This window comes from Eptesicus fuscus, chromosome 1 (assembly GCF_027574615.1).
Source record: "Eptesicus fuscus isolate TK198812 chromosome 1, DD_ASM_mEF_20220401, whole genome shotgun sequence".
Taxonomy (NCBI): domain Eukaryota; kingdom Metazoa; phylum Chordata; class Mammalia; order Chiroptera; family Vespertilionidae; genus Eptesicus; species Eptesicus fuscus.
Window position 1 is genome coordinate 948,044 of NC_072473.1, and position 23,231 is coordinate 971,274.

The 23,231-nt window shown below is 51.9% G+C and overlaps 1 protein-coding gene across 1 annotated transcript; it reads left to right on the forward strand.

Moving 5' to 3' along the window:
• Positions 1 to 1,886: 1,886 nt before the first annotated feature.
• On the forward strand, positions 1,887 to 23,231 carry ARSH (arylsulfatase family member H). Its single transcript, XM_054714754.1, is given in 12 exon segments — positions 1,887 to 1,928; positions 2,022 to 2,062; positions 5,095 to 5,244; positions 6,879 to 7,000; positions 8,293 to 8,418; positions 10,482 to 10,905; positions 13,483 to 13,619; positions 16,960 to 17,094; positions 18,850 to 19,012; positions 21,678 to 21,799; positions 22,842 to 23,099; positions 23,102 to 23,231. Coding segments are annotated over 12 exon segments (1,824 nt in total). The 3' UTR covers positions 23,206 to 23,231.

Here is a 23,231-nt window from a genome sequence, read left to right on the forward strand (position 1 = left end):
GTATTTACTAGAGGCCCGGTGCACAAATTCATGAACAGTTGAGGTCCGGCTGGCTTGCCCTGATGGGACCCCCTGCCAGACTGGTCACCCCTAACTGCCCTCCCCTGCAGGCCTGGTCGCCCCCAACTGCCCTCCCCTGCAGGCCTGGTCACCCCTAACTGCCCTCCCCTGCAGGCCTGGTCACCCCTAACTGCCCTCCCCTACAGGCCTGGTCCCTCCCAACTGCCCTCCCCTGCAGGCATGGGTTCCCCCAACTGCCCTCCCCTGCAGGCCTGGTCCCCCCAACTGCCCTCCCCTGCAGGCCTGGTCCCTCCCAACCAACCTCCCCTGCAGGCCTGGTCGCCCCCAACTGCCCTCTCCTACAGGCCTGATCGCCCACAACTGCCCTCCCCTGCAGGCATGGGTTCCCCCAACTGCCCTCCCCTGCAGACCTGGTCACCCCTAACTGCCCTCCCCTGCAGACCTGGTCACCCCTAACTGCCCTCCCCTGCAGGTCTGGTCCCTCCCAACCGCCCTCCCCTGCAGGCCTGGTCACCCACAACTGCCCTCCCCTGCAGGCCTGGTCCCCCCTAACTGCCCTCCCCTGCAGGCCTGGTCACCCCCAACTGCCCTCCCCTGCAGGCCTGGTCCCCCCCCTAACTGCCCTCCCCTGTAGGCCTGGTCACCCCTAACTGCCCTGCCCTGCAGGCCTAGTCACCCCTAACTGCCCTCCCCTGCAGGCCTGATCGCCCACAACTGTCCCCCCTGCTGGCCTGGTCACCCCTAACTGCCCTGCCCTGCTGGCCTGGTCACCCCTAACTGACCTCCCCTGCAGGCCTGGTTGCCCCCAACTACCCTCCCTGCTGGCCTGGTCCCTCCCAACTGCCCTCCCCTGCATGCCTGGTCCCTCCAAACTGCCCTCCCCTGCTGGCCTGGTCCCCCCTAACTGCCCTCCCCTGCAGGCCTGGTCACCTCCAACTGCCCTCCCCTGCAGGCCTGGTCACCCCCAACTGCCCTCCCCTGCATGCCTGGTCCCTCCAAACTGCCCTCCCCTGCAGGCCTGGTCCCCCCTAACTGCCCTCCCCTGCAGGCCTGGTCACCCCCAACTGCCCTCCCCTGCAGGCCTGGTCTCCCCCAACTGCCCTCCCCTGCTGGCCATCTTGTGGAGGCCATCTTGTGTGCACATGGGGGCATCCATCTTTGACCACCTGGGGGCAGCCATCTTGTGTGTTGGAGTGATGGTCAATTTGCATATTACCTCTTTATTACATAGGATTTTTTTTTGAAAAACGATCATAAAAATAATAATGGTACACGCAATAAACACCCATTATTCAAGAAAACACGACCTTAAATATAATATGCCATGCATTAAACACTCATATTTCAAGAAACAAAAAGAGGATTTTGAGTATAATAATATTATCAAAACTGTACTAACATACTATGATATCACAAACGTTACAGGAAATGTTAAAAGTCTACAAATAACGGGGTCACTCCTATTCTATTCTAAAAAATATACCCTGCTTTCCGGCGTATAAGACGACCGGGCGTATAGAAGATTTTCCTGGGTTAAAAAGTCGTCTTATATGCCGGAAAATACGGTATATATTTCTCCCTCTGGCTCTATGTTTGTTCATCAGTTTATCTTGCTCACTAGAGGCCCGGTGCATGAATTCATGCACCAGTGGGGTCCCTCGGCATGGCCTGCAGGATCGGGCCGAACCGGCTCTCCGATATCCCCTGAGGGGTGCATGAATCCGTGCATGGGTGGGGTCCGGCCAGCCTGGCCAGGGGGAGGGGACGTGGGCGGTCGGCCGGCCTGCCTGCCGGTCGAACTCCCGGTCGAGGGGACCATTTGCATATTAGCCTTTTATTCTATAGGACAGACACGGAGCGGCCAGATGGTTATGCGTCCAGAGATCACAGTCGTCTGGCCCCTCCGTGTATTCACCCTGTGAACTCCTCGCATTTATAGGAATTCCCGTTGACCTTGATTCCCGGCACCGATGTTCTGAGTGGATCCGTGTCTTCGGCAGACACCGGGATCGGGAGCGATGAGACGGCCCTCTTGTGACCGGTGAGTCGACGGCGTCCCGAACCTCCGTCCCTCTCTCTGCCTCCAGAGCTGGGGTCTTGGTCTATGCCTTCTCCATCCTGGCTGATGCGGGACCTGCTTGATCTCTGGGGCGTGGATAAGGGGGGTGGGGGCTGCATGGGGGGGGGGGAAGGGAGGGGGTGTGGGCGGATGGAGTCGGACAGGAGGAAGTGATGTGCATCTTGGGAAGGACAGCCTGCCCGGGTGGGAGTTCGTGGGGCCGAAGGCAAGGAGGGATTCCAAAATGGCGGCCACGCGGACCCGAAGTCAGGGATCACGGGAGGAATTCTACGGGCGTCCATGGATGGGCCAAATTGTTTAGGAGGATGGACAGCATAGGACAGAAGAGTTGTGTAAATGTATGTACCAAAGATTTAAACAATATATACATATATTTTTTAACTAGAGGCCCGGTGCACGGATTCGTGCACCAGTGGGGTCCCTCGGCCTGGCCTGCGGGATCGGGCCGAAACCGGCTCTCCGACCTCCCCCAAGGGGTCCCGGATGGCGAGAGGGCGCAGGCCGGGCCGAGGGATCCACCGGTGCACGATCGGGGCCGGGGAGGGACGCGGGAGGTGGGCCAGCCGGGGAGGGAACGCGGGAGGGCTCCAGGGCGTGTCCGGCCCGTCTCGCTCAGTCCTGATCGGCCGGACCCCAGCAGCAAGCTAACCTACCGGTCGGAGCGTCTGCCCCCTGGTGGTCAGTGCACGTCATAGCGACTGGTCGAGCGGTCAAACGGTCGGGCACTTAGCATATTAGGCTTTTATTATATAGGATGGTATCTATTCACTCATTCACTCATTCATTCATTCATTCATTTTTCATTTAATCCTCACCAGAGGATTATTTTTTCCCATCTTTTAAAATTACAAGTTATATCTTTATTGATTTCAGAGAGGAAGAGAGAGAGAGAAACATCCACGATGAGAGAGAATCATGCATCGGCTGCCTCCTGCACGCCCCCTACTGGGGATCGAGCCCGCAACCTGGACACGTGCCCTTGACGGGGAATCGAACCCGGGACCCTTCGGTCCGCAGGCCGACGCTCTATCCACGGAGCCAGACCAGCTAGAACCACAGTAGGAGTTTTAAAGAGACCCATGGAATGGGCCAATTGTTTAGAAGTATGGAGAGCACAGGGCAGAAAAGTTGGGTAAATGCACCAGAGACTTTAAAAAATACATATATTTTTTAATTTTTATTTTTTAATGGTATCTTCTTATTTATTTATATATTCATTTAATCCTCACTGGAGGATATATCCCCCCATTGATTTTTAGAGAGAGAGAGGAAGGGAGAGAGGAATGGGGAAGAGAGAGAGAGAAGAGAGAGAGAGAGAGAAAGAGAGAGAGAGAGAGAGAGACATTGATGGGAGAGAGACCCATGGAATGGATGCCTCCTGCATGCATCCTGACCAGGGCCCGGGAATCAAGCCTGCAACCCAGGTACGTGCCCTCGACCGGGAATCGAACCCGTAAACCTTTGGTCTGTGAGGGCAAAGCTCTAACCACTGTGCAAACTGGCCAGGGCTATCTACACGGAGCAGCCAGATGAGGATGATCTCTGAACCCATAACCATCTGGCCGCTCCGTGTCTGTCCTATAGAATAAAAGGCTAATATGCAAATGGTCCCCTCGACCGGGAGTTCGACCAGCAGGCAGGCCGGCCGACCGCCCATGTCCCCTCCCCCTGGCCAGGCTGGCCGGACCCCACCCATGCACGGATTCATGCACCGGGCCTCTAATATATAGATATAGATATAGATATAGATATAGATATAGATATAGATATAGATATAGATATAGAGATAGAGATAGAGATAGATATAGAGATAGATATAGATATAGAGATAGAGATAGAGATAGATATAGATATAGAGATAGAGATAGAGATAGAGATAGAGATAGAGGTAGATATAGATATAGAGATAGATATAGATATAGATATAGAGATAGATATAGATATAGATATAGATATAGATATAGATATAGAGATAGATATAGATATAGATATAGAGATAGAGATAGATATAGATATATAGATATAGATATAGATATAGATATAGATATAGAGGTAGATATAGATATATAGATACCTATATATCTATATCTACCTCTATATCTATATCTATCTCTATATCTATATATCTATCTCTATATCTATATATCTATCTATATCTATATCTATCTATATATCTATATATCTATATATCTATAGATTTCATATCTATATCTATATATCTATATCTATCTCTATATCTATCTCTATCTCTATCTCTATATCTATATCTATATCTATATCTACCTCTATATCTACCTCTATATCTATCTATCTCTATCTCTATATCTATATCTATATCTATATCTATATCTATATCTATATCTATATCTATATCTATATCTATATCTATGTCTATATCTGTATCTGTATCTATATCTATATCTATATATCTATATCTATATCTATATCTATATCTATATCTATATCTATATCTATATCTATATCTATATCTATATCTATATCTATATCTATATCTATATCTATATATTAGAGGCCCGGTGCATGAATTCGTGCATGGGTGGGGTGCATCTATATATCTATATCTATATCTATATCTATATCTAGCCAGATTATTATACGATCAGAGATCATCATCATCTGGCCACTCAGTGTATATTTTTATTGATTTCAGAGAGAGAGGAATGGAGAGAGAGAGAGAGAGAGAAACATCCATGAGGAGAGAGAATCATGGACCGGCTGCCTCCTTCACGCCCCCTACTGGGGATGGAGCCCACAACCCGGGCCTGTGCCCTCGACCGGGAATCGAACCCGGGACCCCCTCGGTGCACGCAAAGACGCCCAACCCACTGAGCCACCCTGGCCTAGGGCTTCCTTTTCTCAAGTTGCTTCAAATGCAGACACGAATGGATAAGGTTGTTTTTTGTTGTTGTTTTGTTGTTTTTTGGTTGTTTTGTTTATTTGTTTGTTTTTCTCCCCAAAAAATGACTTTGCAGGAACCTCCGGCTGTGGGTGTCGCTGTGCGGCCTCTTTGGCGGCCTCCGGGGGGCGCTCGTGACCCGGAATTCCAGGCCCAACATCGTCCTGCTGATGGCGGATGACCTGGGGGTCGGGGATGTCTGTTGCTATGGCAACAGCACCGTCAGGTAAAGGATGGGGCGGGTGGTACCTCTGGCCCCGCCCCCGTCAGCTCCCTGCAGTTCCTCCACGCGGCCAGCAGAGGGCGCGCGAACGCAGCATTTTGCATCCCCAATACAGTTGTGTCTGGTTTTTTTTTAATTTTTATTTGATTATTGTGCAAAAATAGATAAAAAAAACACCACAAAACACATATTACAGACTTTTTAACCGTGTAAAGCTAGCCTTTCAGAGGCCTTCAGTCAGCCCCCCAGGTTTCACACCGTCACCCCTGTCTGATGCTAGGGTTACTCCATCACCCCCAAAAGGCCCACAGAAAAGTATTTATTTAGGCTCATTCCCCCCCTGGCCGGTGTGGCTCAGTGGATAGAGCGCCGGCCTGCGGACTGAAGGGTCCCGGGTTCGATTCCCGATCAAGAGCCCTTGATAGGGTTGTGGGTTCGATCCCCCAGTCGGGGGGCCGTGCAGGAGGCAGCCGAGCAATGTTTTTTTTTTCTCTCTCTCATCATCGATGTTTCCATCTCCCTCTCCCTCTCCCTTCCTCTCTGAAATTAACTAAAAAAAAGTATTTTTAAAATAAGGCTTATTTCCTTAGTCATTCTCCTCCCCCACCGAAGGGTCACGGGTTCGATTCCCGGTCAAGGTCACGTACCAGGGTTGCAGGTTCGATCCCTCACCCCGGTCTCTCTCACATCTTTGTTTCTCTCTCTTCTCTCTCTCTCTTCTCTCTCCCCCTCTCCCTTCCATTCTCTCTAAACATAATAAACGGACAAATATCCATCAGGTAACGATTAACAACAACAAAAAAGCTGAATTTCACTGCAAGAAGGGAGTTAATGTTTTATGGACTGTAAGTTACCCATGAAGTTCAGAAATATGATGAGATCCGCCCTGGCCGGTGTGGCTCAGTGGATAGAGCATCGGCCTGTGGACGGAAGGGTCCTGGGTTCGATTCCCTGTCAAGGGCACATGCCCGGGTTGTGGGCTCGATCCCCACTAGGGGGCGAGCAGGAGGCAGCCGATCCATGATTCTCTCTCCTCATGGATGTTTCTCTCTCTCTCTCTCTCCCTTCCACTCTGAAATCAATAAAAATCCTATAGAATAAAAGCATAATAAAAGCCTAATATGCTACGTGTCCAGTCGTCCAGTCTTCCATTCAACCAATCAAAGCATCATATGCTAATGATATGCTAAGGACGCTCATTCGCTCGCTATGACATGCACTGACCACCAGGGGGCAGACGCTCCGACCGGTAGGTGAGCTTGCTGCTGGGGTCCGGCCGATCGGGACTGAGCGAGACGGGCCGGACACGCCCTGGAGCCCTCCCGCGGTCCCTCCCCAGCCCCGATCGTGCACCGGTGGGGTCCCTCGGCCTGGCCTGCACCCTCTCGCCATCCGGGACCCCTCGGGGGATGTCGGAGAGCCGGTTTCGGCCCGATCCCGCAGGCCAGGCCGAGGGACCCCACTGGGGCACGAATCCATTCCCCGGGCCTCTCGTATTGATATAAACCCCCCACCAAGCCTGTATTTTAGGGTGACCGGTACCAGAGCCATCTGAACCCCAAAACGGAAAGGCTTGGAATCTCATGCGTTGGGCTGGGAATCAGAAACTCACATGCCGACTCTCCGTCTGCCTGCAGCACCCCCAACATCGACCGCCTGGCCCGGGAGGGAGTGAGACTCACCCAGCACCTGGCGGCCGCCTCTGTGGGCACCCCGAGCCGGGCCGCCTTCCTGACCGGCCGCTACCCCATCCGATCAGGTGAGTCTGGGTAGTTTAATCTCATCACAGAGCTCTCTCTCTCTCTCTTCTCCTTCCTTCCTTCCTTCCTTCCTTCCTTCCTTCCTTCCTTCCTTCCTTCCTTCCTCCCTTCCTTCCTTCTTTTCTTCTTCCATTTCTAATTTAATAGCCCTGGCCAGTGTGGCTCAGTGGATAGAGTGTCAGCCTGCGGACTGAAGGGTCCCGGGTTCGATTCCGGCCAAGGGCATGTACCTCGGTTGCGGGCACATCCCCAGTGGGGGGCGTGCAGGAGGCAGCTGATCAATGCTTCTCTCTCATCGATGTTTCTAACTCTCTCTCCCTCTCCCTTCCTCTCTGTAAAAAATCAATAAAATATATTTTAAAAAATCAATAAAATATATTTTAAAAAATCAATGGGAACATATCCTCGGGTTAGGACTTTAAAAACATTATTAATGTGTTTCTATTGATTTCAGAGAGGCAATGACTTTGCATAGCTCTGGAATTCTGTACCCTTCAATCGATGTCCATTGAACCAGTATTTTCTTTAATTGTTTATTATTATTATTATTTCTAATGTATTTTTATTGATTTCAGAGAGGAAGAGAGAGGGAGAGTGATAGAGAAACATCCATGATGAGAGAGAATCATGGATCAGCCGCCTCCTGCACGCCCCCTACTGGGGAGCAAGCCAGCAACCCGGGCATGTGCCCTTGACCGGAATCGAACCCGGGACCTCCTGGTTTATAGGTCAACACTCAACCACTGAGCCACGCCTGCCCAGGTGCTGTTATCTAGTGTTCCTTCTCTTCCATTCCCATCCTATAGAATAAAAGCCTAATATGCTAAGTGCCTGGTCGTCTGGTCATCCGTTCAACCAATCAAAGTGTAATATGCTAATGATATGCTAAAGACACTCAACCGCTCGCTATGATGTGCACTGACCACCAGGGGGCAGACGCTCCGACTGGTAGGTTAGCTTGTTGCTGGGGTCCGGCCAATCGGGACTGAGCGAGACGGGCCGGACACGCCCTGGAGCCCTCCCGCAGTCCCTCCCTGGCTGGCCCACCTCCCACATCCCTCCCCGGCCCTGATTGTGCACCGGTGGGGTCCCTCGGCCTGGCCTGTGCCCTCTCGCAATCTGGGACCCCTTGGGGGATGTCAGAGAGCCGGTTTCGGCCCGATCCCGCAGGCCAGGCCGAGGGACCCCACTGGTGCACGAATTCGTGCACCGGGCCTCTAGTTAAACAATAGCCAGGTTATTATAACAATGTCAATTGTAGTCACTTGTTCTTTGCTTCTGTGCCTGCAAGGGATGGCGTCCGCCTTCAACATGAACCGTGGCCTTGCCTGGCTGGGGGGCTCTGGAGGTCTCCCCACCAACGAGACGACCTTCGCCAAGTTGCTGCAGGATCGGGGCTACCGCACTGGACTCATAGGTACGGACCGGGGCGCTCTAGACACGGACACAGGGTCCGACGGACGGGCCTCCCTCCAGTCCCCCGTGCTGGAGTCTTCCCGGGGGCTCTGGCTGGGTCCCCGTGAGAGGAGACGGTGAAGGAAGAAGCTACACTAATAAAAGAGAAATATGCAAATTGACCGTACCTCCGCGACGCCCACCAGCCAATCAGGAGTTAGTATGCAAATCAACCCAACAAAGATGACAGGTTAATTTGCATATGCAGGCACCGAGCGGCCGGGCGGGGCTGGACGCCTGCTGTGAGGGGGAGGTCGGAGGGCGGAGGGAGTTACAGGAGGGAAGCCAGGGTAAGGATGACCTATTCTTACATGAATCTTTGTGCCACAGGCCTCTAGTCCTATGTCATAAAAGCCTAATATGCAGATCCACCAAGAGTTGGAACACCCGGTTGCTATGATGCGCACCGACCACCAGGGGGGCCCCCGCACCCCCCAGTGCACAAATCTCATGCATCAGGCCTCTAGTTTAATATGTATTTTTTTTTTAATTGATTTCACAGAGGAAGGGAGAGGGAGAGTGAAAGATACCAACATGAATGATGAGAATCATGGATCAGCTGCCTCCTGCACGCCTCCTTCTGGGCATGCGTCCTGACTGGGGATCGAACCATGACCTCAACCATTGAGCCACACTGGCTGGGCAGGAGCGACTATTACTTTATTTGTTTATCTTTTCTTTTTTCTTCTTTTAAAGTATATTTTTTATTTATTTTAGACAGGAAGGGAGAGGGAGAGATAGAAATGGAGAGATAGAAACAGCCATGAGGAGAGAGAATCGTGGACCGGCTGCCTCCTGCACGCCCCCCACTGGGGATGGAGCCCGCAACCCGGGCCTGTGCCCTTGACCGGGAATCGAACCCTGACTTCCTGGTTCCTAGGTCAACGTTCAACCCCTGAGCCATGCCGGCTGGGTAAATACCATTGTGGATAGATATGTATTTATTGCCATGGTATTCTTCATCATTTTAATTACATCTTTTTTTAAAAAAAACATATGTTTATTGATGTCAGAGAGGAAGCGAGAGGGAGAGAGAGAGAGAGAAACATCCATGAGGAGAGAGAATCATGGACCGGCTGCCTCCTGCACGCCCCCTACTGGGATCGAGCCCACAACCCGGGCCTGTGCCCTTGATCGGGAATCGAACCCGGGACCCTTCAGTCTGCAGGCCGACATTATACACGGAGCTAAACTGGCTAGGGCTTTAAAAAATATATATATATATACATATATATATATATATATATATATACACATGTGTATATATGTATATATATATATATGTATATATATATATATATATATATATATATTAGTATATTTATTGACTTCAGGGAGGAAGGGAGAGGGAGAGAGAGAAACATCTATGATGAGAGAGAATCATGGATCAGCTGCCTCCTGCAGGCCCCCTACTGGGGATGGAGCCCACAACCTGGGCCTGTGCCCTTGACCGGGAATCGAACCCGGGACCCTTCAGTCTGCAGTCTGACACTATACACGGAGCCAAACTGGCTAGGACTTTAGAAAATATATATCTTAGTATATTTATTGATTTCAGAGAGGAAGGGAGAGGGAGAGAGAGAGAGAAACATCCATGAGGAGAGAGACTCATGGATCGGCTGCCTCCTGCACGCCCCCGACTGGGGATCGAGCCTGTAACCCGGGCACATGCCCTTGACTGGGAATCGAACCCGGGACCCTTCCGTCCAGCAGGCCGACGCTCTATCCACTGAGCCACACTGGCTGGGCTTTGCCAAGGTCTTTTAACTCCTTTTTTAAAAAAATACATTTATTGATTTTTTTTACAGAGAGGAAGGGAGAGGGATAGAGAGGTAGAAACATCGATGATGAGAGAGAAACATCGATCAGCTGCCTCCTGCACGCCCCCCGCTGGGGATGTGCCCGCCACCAAGGTCCATGCCCTTGACCGGAATCGAACCCGGGACCCTTCGGTCCGCAGGCCGACGCTCTACCCACTGAGCCACCCGGCCCGGCCCTCACAGGCCCCTCCTGTTTCCCCCGCAGGGAAGTGGCACCAGGGCCTGAGCTGCGCCTCGCGGGGCGACCACTGCCACCACCCCCTCCACCACGGGTTCGACTACTTCTACGGGACGCCCTTCGGCCTCCTGAGCGACTGCCGGGCGTCCGAGACGCCGGAGCTGCACCGCCGGCTGCGGGTGGCGCTGGGCGCGTCCACGGCGGCCCTGGCCCTGGTGCCCGTCCTCCTGCTGGTGCCCGCGTGCGCCCGCTGGTTCGCCGTGCCCTGGGGCGCGGTCCTGGCCTCCGCCCTCCTGGCCCTGCTCTTCTTCCTCGGCTGGTTCTCCAGCTACGGGTTCGTCCGGCGCTGGAACTGCGTGCTCATGCGGGGCCACGACGTCGTGCAGCAGCCCCTGCGGGAGGAACGGGCGTCCGCGCGGATGATCGGCGAGGCGGTCGCCTTCGTCCGCAGGTCGGTGGGGGGGCGGGGCCGGGGCCGCGTGGGGTGGTGCGGCAGAATTCGTGTTTTTTTTTTTTAAAAAAATTCTTTCTTTCTTTTTCACGATGATGATGATGATGATGACTAGAGGCCCGGTGCACGAAATTCGTGCACAAGGTCGGGGGGCGGGGTGTCCCTCAGCCCGGCCCGCACCCTCTCCAATCCGGGACCCCTCGGGGGAGGTCCGACTGCCTGTGTAGGCCCGATCCTAAGTGGGCAGTCGGACATCCCTCTCACCATCCGGGACTGCTGGCTCCCAACTGCTCGCCTGCCTGCCTTCCTGATTGCCCCTAACTGCTTCTGCCTGCCAGCCTGATCACCCCCTAACCACTCCCCTGCCAGCCTGATTGATGCCTAACTGCTCCCTGCCAGCCTGATTGCCCCTAACTGCCCTCCCCTGCAGACCTGGTCACCCCTAACTGCCCTCCCCTGTAGGCCTGGTTCCTCCCAACTGCCCTCCCTTGCAGGCCTGATTGCCCCTAACTGCCCTCCCCTGCAGGCCTGATTGCCCCTAACTGCCCTCCCCTGCATACCTGGTCACCCCCAACTGCCCTCCCCTGCAGGCCTGGTTCCTCCCAACTGCCCTCCCCTGCAGGCCTGGTCCCTCCCAACTGCCCTCCCCTGCAGGCCTGGTCCCCCCTAACTGCCCTCCCCTGCAGGCCTGGTCCCCCCCAACTGCCCTCCCCTGCAGGCCTGGTCCCTCCCAACTGCCCTCCCCTGCAGGCCTGGTCCCTCCCAACTGCCCTCCCCTGCAGGCCTGGTCACCCCTAACTGCCCTCCCCTGCAGGCCTGGTCACCCCTAACTGCCCTCCCCTGCAGGCCTGGTCACCCCCAACTGCCCTCCCCTGCAGGCCTGGTCCCTCCCAACTGCCCTCCCCTGCAGGCCTGGTTACCCACAACTGCCATTCTGGTTGCTTGGCTTTTATGATATAGATTATTATTTTGTATTTTGTTGCTGTTGTTAATCGTCACCCGAGGATATTTTTTCCATTGATTTATTTTTATTTATTTATTTTATTTATTATTTTTATTCTTCTTGAAAATTTATTTTTTTCAAGAAAAACGATTTTACGTATAAAAATGTTACATGCAATAAACATTAACATTTCAAGAAGAAAAACAATCTTTTTTTTAAATATTTTATTGATTTTTTTGCAGAGAGGAAGAGAGAGGGATAGAGAGCTAGAAACATTGATGAGAGAAACATCGATCAGCTGCCTCCTGCACACCCCCCACCGGGGATGTGCCCGCAGCCAAGGTACATGCCCCTGACCGGAATCGAACCCGGGACCCTTGAGTCCGCAGGCTAACGCTCTATCCACTGAGCCAAACCGGTCTCGGCAAGAAAAAACAATCTTAAATATAAAAATGTTACATGTAATAAACATGAACATTTCAAGAAAAACGACCTTAAATATAATAATGTTACATGCAATAAATATTAATGCCTCAAGAAAAACAATTTTAAATGTAATGTTACACGCAATGTCCATTAGTATTTCAAGAAAAAAAGATTTTTAATAGGATCATGTTACATGCAATAAGCATTAATATTTCAAGAAGAAAGTATTTTACGTATAATAATGTTATATGCCATACACATTCATATTTCAAGGGAAAACATTTTAAATATAATAATGTTACTCAAACTGCACTAACATAGTATAATATCACAAAAGTCGCAGGACACATTAAAAATCCGCAAATTACAGGATTACTTCTATTATGTTCTAAAATATTTATTTCTCCTCTGGCTGTATTTTTGATCATCAGTTTATGTTGTTCATTATAATCCACATGTGAGAGAGATCATGTGATATTTATCTTTCTCTGACTGGCTTATTTCACTCAGCATAATGCTCCCCAGGTCCATCCATGCTGCTGCAAATGGTAAGAATTCCTTCCTTTTTCAGGGCTGCGTAGTATTCCATTGTGTAGATGCACCACAGTTTTCTAATCCACTCGTCTGCTGATGGGCACTTGGGCTGTTTGCAAATCTTAGCTATGGTGAATGGTGCCGCTATGAACATAGGGGTGCATATATCCTTTTGATTGGTGTTTCTGATTTCTAGGGATATATTCCTAGAAGTGGGATTACTAAGTCCTAAGGCCATTCCATTTTTAATTAAAAAAAATACATATTTTATTGATTTTTTACAGAGAGAAAGAGAGAGGGATAGAGAGTCAGAAACATCGATGAGAGAGAAACATCCATCAGCTGCCTCCTGCACGCCCCCCTACTGGGGATGTGCCCGCAACCAAGGTACATGCCCTTGACCGGGAATCGAACCCGGGATCCTTCAGTCCGCAGGCCGACGCTCTATCCACTGACCCACACCGGTTAGGATTTTAGTATATAGGATTGTATACTATTAGGAAATCAATCACTATTTATTATAATTCCATAATTATTAAAAATTAATTTTTAATTTTTTTTGGAGGAAACTCCGTACTGCTCGCCACGGCGGCTACGCCGATCCGCCCCCCCCCCCACTCCCCCCACATCGCCTCTCTCTGTAAAGATAACCGAGTTCGACCTTTGACCCTTAGGAATATGCGGGGACCGTTTCTCCTGTTCGTGTCGTTCCTGCACGTCCACACGCCGCTGATCACCAAGGAGAAGTTCGTGGGGCGCAGCAAGTACGGTCGCTATGGCGACAACGTGGAGGAAATGGATTGGATGGTGGGTAAGTCATCTGGACCGGAACGTTATATATTTATTTACTGGAGGCCCGGTGCATGGATTCGTGCACCAGTCGGGGGGCGGGGGGGCGGGGTCCCTCGGCCTGGGCTGCGGGAATCGGGCCGAAACCGGCTCTCCCACATCCCCCGAGGGGTCCTGGATTGCGAGAGGGCGCAATCTATGACCTATGATCTATAATCTGTTAAAACATATATTATGAAGTATACTTGAGGCCTGGTGCATGAAATTCGTGCACGGAAGGGGGTCCCTCAGCCTGGCCTGCAATAATGAAAGGGTAATTCGGGGCCCCTTGGGGGATGTCGGGATCGGGCCTAAACTGGCAGTCGGACATCCCTCTCTCAATCTGGGACTGCTGGCTCCTAACTGCTCTCCTGCCTGCCTGCCTGATTGCCCCCTAACCGCTTCTGCCTGCCAGCCTGATCACCCCTATCTGCTCGCCTGCCTGCCTGATCACCCCTAACCACTCTGTCTGATCACCCCTAACCACTCTGCATGCCTGCCTGATTGCCCCTAACTGCTCGCCAGCCTGCCTGCCTGATCGCCCCTAACCGCCTCTGCCTGCCTGATCACCCTAACCACTCTTCCTGCCTGCCTGATCACCCCTAACCACTCGCCTGCCTGCCTGATCACCCCTAACCGCCTCTGCCTGCCTGATCACCCTAACCACTCTTCCTGCCTGCCTGATCACCCCTAACCACTCACCTGCCTGCCTGATCGCCCCTAACCACTCTTCCTGCCTGCCTGATCACCCCTAACCACTCGCCTGCCTGCCTGATCACCCCTAACCATTTTGCCTGCCTGCCTCATCACCCCTAACTGCTCACCTACCTGCCTGATCACCCAGAACTGATTCTGCCTCGGCCCCTGCCGCCATGACTTTGTCCAGAAAAACGTCTGGAATGACATCCGGAAGGTCGTTTGGCCGTCCGGTCTAATTAGCATATTACCCTTTTATTATGATAGCTTTCATGTCCACTATATATCTATGAGAATACGCTATAATAAATAGTGATTGATTTCCTAAGAGTATACAATCCTATATACTAAAGGGCTAACATGCAAATCGACCGAACGACAGAACACAGGTCGCTATGACGCGCACTGACCACCAGGGGGCAGATGCTCAACGTGGGAGCTGCCCCCTGGTGGTCAGTGCGCTCCCACAGGGGGAATGTTGCTCAGCCAGAAGCCGGGCTCACGGCTGGTGAGTGCACTGGCTGCGGCGGGAGCCTCTCCCGCCTCCACAGCAGAGCTAAGGATGTCCGACTGCCGGCTTAGGCCCGCTCCCCGGGGTACATCCCCCAAGGGTTCCCAGACTGTGAGAGGGTGCAGGCCAGGCTGAGGGAATTCCCCACCCGCCGTGTCCATGAATCTCGTGCACCGGGCCTCTAGTCTATTCTAAACTCTCATACAATGACGCTGTGATGTGTGGCAAACGCATCACAATGACCCCTGTTCAAACAATGCTGGTCCCCCTAAAAGGTGACAGCTTCCTCTCTCCACCAGCAGCAGATAAGATCCTTGCCGGAAGCCAGTTCCAGCATGTCATCATTACAAGAGTTTCATCAAAAGGTTGATGGAACTTGGGGGCTCAGCAAGGGCTGAGTCACGTATGTAATCACCTGTTGGAATGGCTGAGAGGCACTTCCCCCAAACCTGAATAGGATGACTGTTTGCTGCCAGACAGCTCAGGGCATCTCAATCTACATGCTATTGCCTCCTGCTGGCCAAACACCTGAACAGCCGTAGGCTATTCCCCAACCTGACAATGACTCTGTAAACCCTACCCTTTGACGTGTATTATCTCCGCCTTGCCTTAGGACAAATTGTGTTAATAAAAAGCAAGGGGTCCTGAGACAAGGGGTAGTCTTTAGCTCCTTTAGCTGAAGCTCCTCTGACCCCCAATGCCTTTCAAAACTATCTTTCGTCTTTGGACTCTTATTTAGTCTACACACAGCTTTTCTCCAGATTCCTGAACCCTTTGTAAGGCTGGAACAAGAACCCCGGCAGGAAGGAAAAGGGTTTATTCAGGTGCCAGTAGCCTGGTGGGAAGGAACGGTGTTTATTCAGGTGCCAGTAGCCTGGTGGGAAGGTGCCGGGAGCCAATTCCAGCATGTCATCATTACAAGAGTTTCATCAAAAGGTTGATGGAACTTGGGGCTCAACAAGGGCTGAGCCACGTATGTAATCACCTGTTGGAATGGCTGAGAGGCACTTCCCCCAAACCCGAATAGGATGACTGTTTGCTGCCAGACAGCTCAGGGCATCTCAATCTGCATGTTATTGCCTCCTACTGGCCAAACACCTGAACAGCCGTAGGCTATTCCCCAACCTGACAATGACTCTGTAAACCCTACCCTTTGAGGTGTATTATCTCCGCCTTGCCTTAGGACAAATTGTGTTAATAAAAAGCAAGGGGTCCTGAGACAAGGGGTAGTCTTTAGCTCCTTTAGCTGAAGCTCCTCTGACTCCCAATGCCTTTCAAAACTATCTTTCGTCTCTGGACTCTTATTGAATCTACGCACAGCCTTTCTCCAGATTGCTAAACCCTATGTAAGGCAGGGACAAGAACCCCGGCAGGAAGGAAAAGGGTTTATTCAGGTGCGAGTAGCCTGGTGGGAAGGAAAGGTGTTTATTCAGGTGGCAGTAGCCTGGTGGGAAGGTGCCGGAAGCCAATTCCAGCATGTCATCATTACAAGAGTTTCATCAAAAGGTTGATGAAACTTGGGGGCTCAACAAGGGCTGAGTCATGTTTGTAATCACCTGTTGGAATGGCTGAGAGGCACTTCCCCCAAACCTGAATAGGATGACTGTTTGCTGCCAGACAGCTCAGGGCATCTCAAGCTGCATGTTATTGCCTCCTGCTGGCCAAACACCTGAACAGCCGAAGGCTATTCCCCAATCTGACAATGCTTCTGTAAACCCTACCCTTTGAAGTGTAATATCTCCACCTTGCCTGAGGACAAATTGTGTTAATAAAAAGCAAGGGGTCCTGAGACAAGGGGTAGTCTTTAGCTCCTTTAGCTGAAGCTCCTCTGACCCCCAGTGCCTTTCAAAACTATCTTTCGTCTTTGGACTCTTATTTAGTCTACACACAGCTTTTCTCCAGATTACTGAACCCTTCGTAATGCTGGGACAAGAGAACCAACAGAGGGACCCCCCTCCCCGTGACGCGTGCAGGAATCTCATGCACTGGGCCTCTAGTCTATTGTAAACTCTCATCCAATGACGCTGTGATGTGTAGCAAACGCATCACAGTGACCCCAGGTTCAACAGCGCCGGTCCCCCTAAAAGGTGACGGATCCCTCTCTCACCTGCTGCAGGTAAGATCCTGGATGTCCTGGACAAGGAGTGCCTGGCCAACCACACGCTGGTGTACTTCACCTCGGACAACGGAGGCTACCTGGAGGCTCAGGCCCGCGGGGAGCGCCTGGGCGGCTGGAACGGGGTCTACAAAGGTGAGGCCCAGGGGCTGGGGCGCTTCTGTGTGTGAGGCTGGGCGTGCTCCCACCTTGATGGATGGGCACTTGCTGTTTGGAGATTTTTATGAGTCAGACTGTTGCATTATTATTATTATTATTATTATTATTATTATTATTATTTACTGTCATTGGATTTTGTTTTATTTTAAAAATCTTTATTGTTTTTGCCCTGGCCGGTTTGGCTCAGTGGATAGAGCATCAGCCTGCAGACTGAAGGGTCCCGGGTTCGATTCACAGTCAAGGGCACACGCCCGGGTTGCGGGCTCCATCCCCAGTCAGGGGCGTGCAGGAGGCAGCCGGTCCATGATTCTCTCTCATCATGGATGTTTCTCTCTCTCTCTCTCTCTCTCTCCTCCCTTCCTGTCTGAAATCAATAGGGAAATATATTTTTAAAATATCTTTATTTTTTAAAATTTATTTATGAGAGGCCCGATGTGTGAAAATTTGTGCAAGAGTAGGCCTTCCTTCCCCCGGCTGCTGGCACCGGCTTCCCTCTGGCACCGGGTTCATCAGGAAGGATGTCCAGAATGATGTCCGGTCTCATTAGCATATTCCCCTTTTATTAGTATAGATTTTTATTTATTTATTTTATTTTAAAAATTGATTTATTTTTTTAAAATATGTTTTTTTATTTATTTCAGAGAGGAAGGGACAGGGAGAGAGAGATGGAACCATCCATGAGGAGAGAGAATCACGGATCGGCTGCCTCCTGCACGTCCCCTACTGGGGATGGAGCTTGCTACCCGGGCCTGTGCCCTTGACCGGGAATCGAACCCGGGACCCTTCAGTCTGCAGGCTGATGTTCTATCCACTTAGCCGAGCTGACTAGGGTGAGAATGAATTCGAACTGTGAATTATTTGCATTTCTTAGGGTCCTAGGGGCCTCATATACAATATAGAAATGTACATGCTGACATATTTATGCATTTCAGTTCTCTATTGTATGTTTTGAAACTCTATTGGCTATGTTTTCATATCACTTCATATTATTATTATACTAGGGGCCCGGTGCACGAAATTTATGCACGGAGGGGGGTTGTCCCTCAGCCCAGCCTGCACCTTCTCCAATCTGGGATCCCTCTCACCATCCAGGACTGCTGGCTCCCAACCGCTTGCCTGCCTGCCTTCCTGATCGCCCCTAACCGCTTCTGCCTGCCAGCCTGATCACCCCCCTAACCACTCCCCTGCCAGCCTGATTGATGCCTAACTGCTCCCCTGTCAGCCTGATTGCCCCCTAACTGCCCTCCCCTGCAGGCCTGGTCACCCCTAACTGCCCTCTCCTGCAGGGTTGATCACCTCCAACTGCCCTCCCCTGCAGGCCTGGTCCCTCTCAACTGCCCTCCCTTGCAGGCCTGGGTGCCTCCCAACTGCCCTCTCCTGCTGGCCATCTTGTGGTGGCCATCTTGTGTCCACATAGGGGCAGGATCTTTGACCACATGGGGGCAGCTATATTGTGTGTGGCAGTGATGATCAATCTGCATAGTACTCTTTTATTAGATAGGATACACTGAGTGGCCAGATGATGATGATCTCTGAACGCATAGTGATCTGGCCACTCAGTGTCTATCCTATAGAATGAAAGGCTAATATGCAAATTGTCCCCTCTCGCTGAGGCCAGCAGGCCGCCATCAATATAACGAGCCAACGTAAGTCTCGGTTCCATTCCCAGTTGAGCGGCTCGTGATACAGTTGAGTTGAATCTTCACCTTCTCCTCTCCTCTTTGCTTCCAGGTGGGAAAGGGATGGGCGGATGGGAAGGGGGCATCCGCGTGCCCGGAATATTCCGGTGGCCGGCGGTGCTGGAGGCCGGGAAGGTGATTGACGAGCCCACCAGCCTCATGGACATTTACCCAACGCTGTCTTACGTCGCCGGAGGAATTTTGCCCGTGGACAGGTAGGAAACCGCACGGCCTGCTCCAAATCTGGGGAGACAGATTTGAGTTGCGTGGGAGTTTCCTGTATAACAAAAGGCTGATATGCAAATCGACGGAACGGCAGAAAACCGAACAGCCAATCCAAGCGCAATATGCTAATGATATGCGAAGGCTGCTCAACCGCTCGCTATGACGTGCACTGACCACCAGGGGGCAGACAGTTGACCGGTCGACCAGTCGCTATGATGTGCACTGACCACCAGGGGGCAGACAGTCGACCAGACAACCAGTCGCTATGACGTCCACTGACCACCAGGGGGCAGACGGTCGACCAGTCGCTATGAGGTGCACTGACCACCAGGGGGCAGACGGTTGACCACCCGACCAGTCGCTATGATGTGCACTGACCACCAGGGGGCAGATGCTCTGACCAGTAGGTTAGCTTGCTGCTGGGGTCCAGCCAATCAGGACTGAGCGAGATGGGCCGGCCACGCCCTGGAGCCCTCCCACAGTCCTTCCCTGGCCCCGATCATGCACCAGTGGGGTCCCTCAGCCTGGCCTGCACCCTCTTGCAATTCGGGACCCTTTAGAGGATGTCGGAGAGCTGCTTTCAGCCCAATCCCTGCAGGCCACTCCCCTTGGGAGGGCGCCAGACGCAGGGCTCATGGCTGGCGAGTGTTGCTGCAACAGCGTGAGCATCTCCCGATCGGGACTGATTGGGTGCGAGCCGATGGCAGACAAGGTGAGACCGGGATGAGTGGGAGCAGCAGGTAGGAGCTGCAGGTGGTGTTGGACTGTGTTTATCGGCCTGATCCCTGCAGGCCACCCAGAGGGACCCCACCTGTGCACGAATTCGTGCACTGGGCCTCTAGTCCTATATAATAAAAGGCTAATATGCAAATCGACTGAACGGCGGAATGACGGGTCGCTATGACACGCCCTGACCACCAGGGGGCAGGCGCTCAATGCAGGAGCTGGCCCCTGGTGGTCAGTGCATCAGAAGCCGGGCTCACGGCTGGCGAGTGCAACGGCGGTGCTAAGGATGTCCGACTGACGGGGGGGGGGAGTGGGCCTAAGCCATCAGTCGGACATCCCCCAAGGGCTCCTGGACTGTGAGAGGGCGCAGGCTGGGCTGAGGGATGCCCCCAACCTGCATTAGTGCACAAATTTCGTGAACCAGGCCTCTAGTATTAGATAATTTTTCATGAGTTGGTGAAGCAAATGATTTCATTTTCTTTTTTTTTTTTCATATGAATGATGCATGTGGGATTCTTGAAGGGTGTAGGTTAGCATTGGGCTGCCGAACCACACTGGCAGGGCTAAATTTAATTTTTTTTTGGTTATTCTTATTTTAATATATTTTTGTTAATTTCAGAGAGGAAGGGAGAGGGAGAGAGAGAGAGAGAGAGAGAAATATCCATGATGAGAGAGAATCATGGATTGACTGCCTCCTGCACGCCCCCTACTGGGGATGGAGCCCACAACCCTCTGCAGGCTAACACTCTATTCACTGAGCCAAACCAGCTAGAGCTAATTTATTCTTCATTTATTTATTTATTGAATGTATTTTTATTGATGTCATAGAGGAAGGGAGAAGGAGAGAGGGATAGAAACATCCGTGATGAGAGAGAATCATCATGGATTGGCTGCCTCCTGCACGCCCCCAACTGGGCATCAAGCCTGCAATCCTGGGCATGTGCCCTTGACCAGGACTCAAACCTCGACCTCCTGGTTCATAGGTTGATGCTCAACCACTGAGCCACACCTGCCAGGCCAGGGTTTCACTTGTTGATTTATGGGGGAGAGAGAGAGAGAGAGAGAGAGAGAGAGAGAGAGAGAGAGAGAGAGAGAGAGAGAGTTTGTGGTTCCACGTATTGATGCATTCATTAATTAAATTTAAAAAAATATATGAAGCTTAAACTTCTCCTCCTCATCTCCTTTTCCTCCTCTTTCTCTGTGTCTTCCTCCTTCTTTTCCTCTCCCTCCTCCATCTCCTCCTCCTCCTCAATCTCTTTCTCCTCCTCCATCTCCTCCAACTCCTCCTTTCTCCTCCTCCATCTCCTCCAACTCCTCCTTCTCCTCCAACTCCTCCTTCTCCTCCTCCTCCATCTCCTCCAACTCCTCCTTTCTCCTCCTCCATCTCCTCCAACTCCTCCTTCTCCTCCAACTCCTCCTGCTCCTCCTCCATCTCTTCCTTCTCCTCCATCTCCTCCAACTCCTCCTTTCTCCTCCTCCTCCTCCATATCCTCCAACTCCTCCTTCTCCTCCTCCTCCATCTCTTCCTCCTCCTCCATCTCCTCCAACTCCTCTTTTCTCCTCCTCCATCTCCTCCAACTCCTCCTTCTCCTCCAACTCCTCCTTCTCCTCCTCCTCCATCTCTTCCTTCTCCTCCATCTCCTCCAAATCCTCCTTTCTCCTCCTCCTCCTCCATCTCCTCCAACTCCTCCTTCTTCTCCAACTCCTCCTCCTCCTCCTCCTCCTCCATCTCTTCCTCCTCCTTCATCTCCTCCAACTCCTCCTTTCTCCTCCTCCTCCTCCTCCTCCATCTCCTCCAACTCCTCCGTCTCCTCCTTCCTCTCTCCTCCTCCTCCTCCATCTCCCCCTCCTCTCCCGCCTTCCAATATAAGACAGGAGACTAAACCCCGCCTCCCTCGCCACCTCCCTCCTTTTCCTCTCCCTCCTCAGAGTGATCGACGGCCAGAACCTGATGCCGCTGCTGGAAGGCCGGGCTCGCCACTCAAGCCACGAGTTCCTCTTCCACTACTGCGGCGTGTACCTGCACGCCGTCCGGTGGCATCAGAAAGACTGTGAGTGCCAAGGCGGGAGACACGTGGGCGTGAGACAGCGACAGAGTCCTTTCTCCTTTTAACCTTGAATGATGGCCCTGCTGGAGGGTGGGGGTTAGGGGGAGAGATCAACCAAAGGACTTGTATGCCTGCATATATGCCTAATCAATGGACACAGACCACAGCGGGGTGGGGGCATGAATGGGAGGTGGTGGGTAATGGGGGAATAAGGACACATATGTAATACCTTAATCAATAAAGAAATTTTTAAAAAAGACAAAAAAATAAAAGAGACAGAGCCATCTTGGTTTCAGTAGCTTGCTTTCCATTCCCTTCTGGCCTGTGGAGTTTCTGATGAGAAATCAGGGGACAGCCTTATGGGAGCTCCTTTGCATGTAACCGCTTGCTTTCCTCCTTCTGCCTTCAAGATTCTTGCTTTGGCCCCAACTGGTGTGGCTCAGTGGATAGAGCGTCGGCCTGTGGACTGAAGGGTCCCGGGTTCGATTCCCAGTCAAGGGCATGTACCTGGGTTGTGGGCACATCCCCAGGTGGGGGCGTGCAGGAGGCAGCTGGTCGATGTTTCTCTCTCGTCACTGATGTTTCTAACTCTCTGTCCCTCTCCCTTCCTCTCTGTAAAAAAATCAATAAAATATATAAAAAAAGATTCTTGCTTTGCCTTTAATTTGTGGCATTTTCGTGACCATGTGTGGGCCTGTTTGGGTTCTTCTTGTTTGGGGTTCTCTGTGCCTCCTGAACTTGTGTGACTTTTTCCTTTGCCAGGTCAGGAAAGTTTTCCGCCATTGTTTCTGCAAACTCGTTCTCTATTCCTTTCTCCCTTTCTGCCTCTTCTGGCACTCCTGCTATTCGAACATTGTTACGTGTCACGTTGTCCCACAGCTCCCTTAACCTGTCTCCTTTTATTTTTTTTAAATTATTTTAAAAAATATATTTTATTGATTTTTTTTTACAGAGAGGAAGGGAGAGGGATGGAGAGTTAGAGACATCGATGAAATATACTTAAAAAAAAAATACGGCGTCCCCCACGGGGATCTGTGTTTTCCAGGCGCCACCGTGTGGAAGGTCCATTACGTGACCCCCAAGTTTTCCCCGCCGGAAGCTGGCGCCTGCTACGCCGCCGGCATCTGCTCCTGCACGGGAGACGTCACCCACCACGATCCTCCCCTGCTCTTCGACATCTCGAGGGACCCCTCCGAGACCCGCCCCCTCAGCCCGGACCACGAGGCGGTATACGACTCCGTGGCCCGGAAAGTCGAGGCGGCCGTCCGCGAGCACCGTCGGACGCTCACGCCGGCCCCCCAGCAGCTTCCGTGTTCAACATCCTCTGGAAGCCGTGGCTGCAGCCCTGCTGTGGGACCTTCCCCCTCTGTGGGTGCGACAAGGAGGAGGACTTGATACCCCACGTGTGAGGAAAAGGGCGGGGCCGCTTGTCACC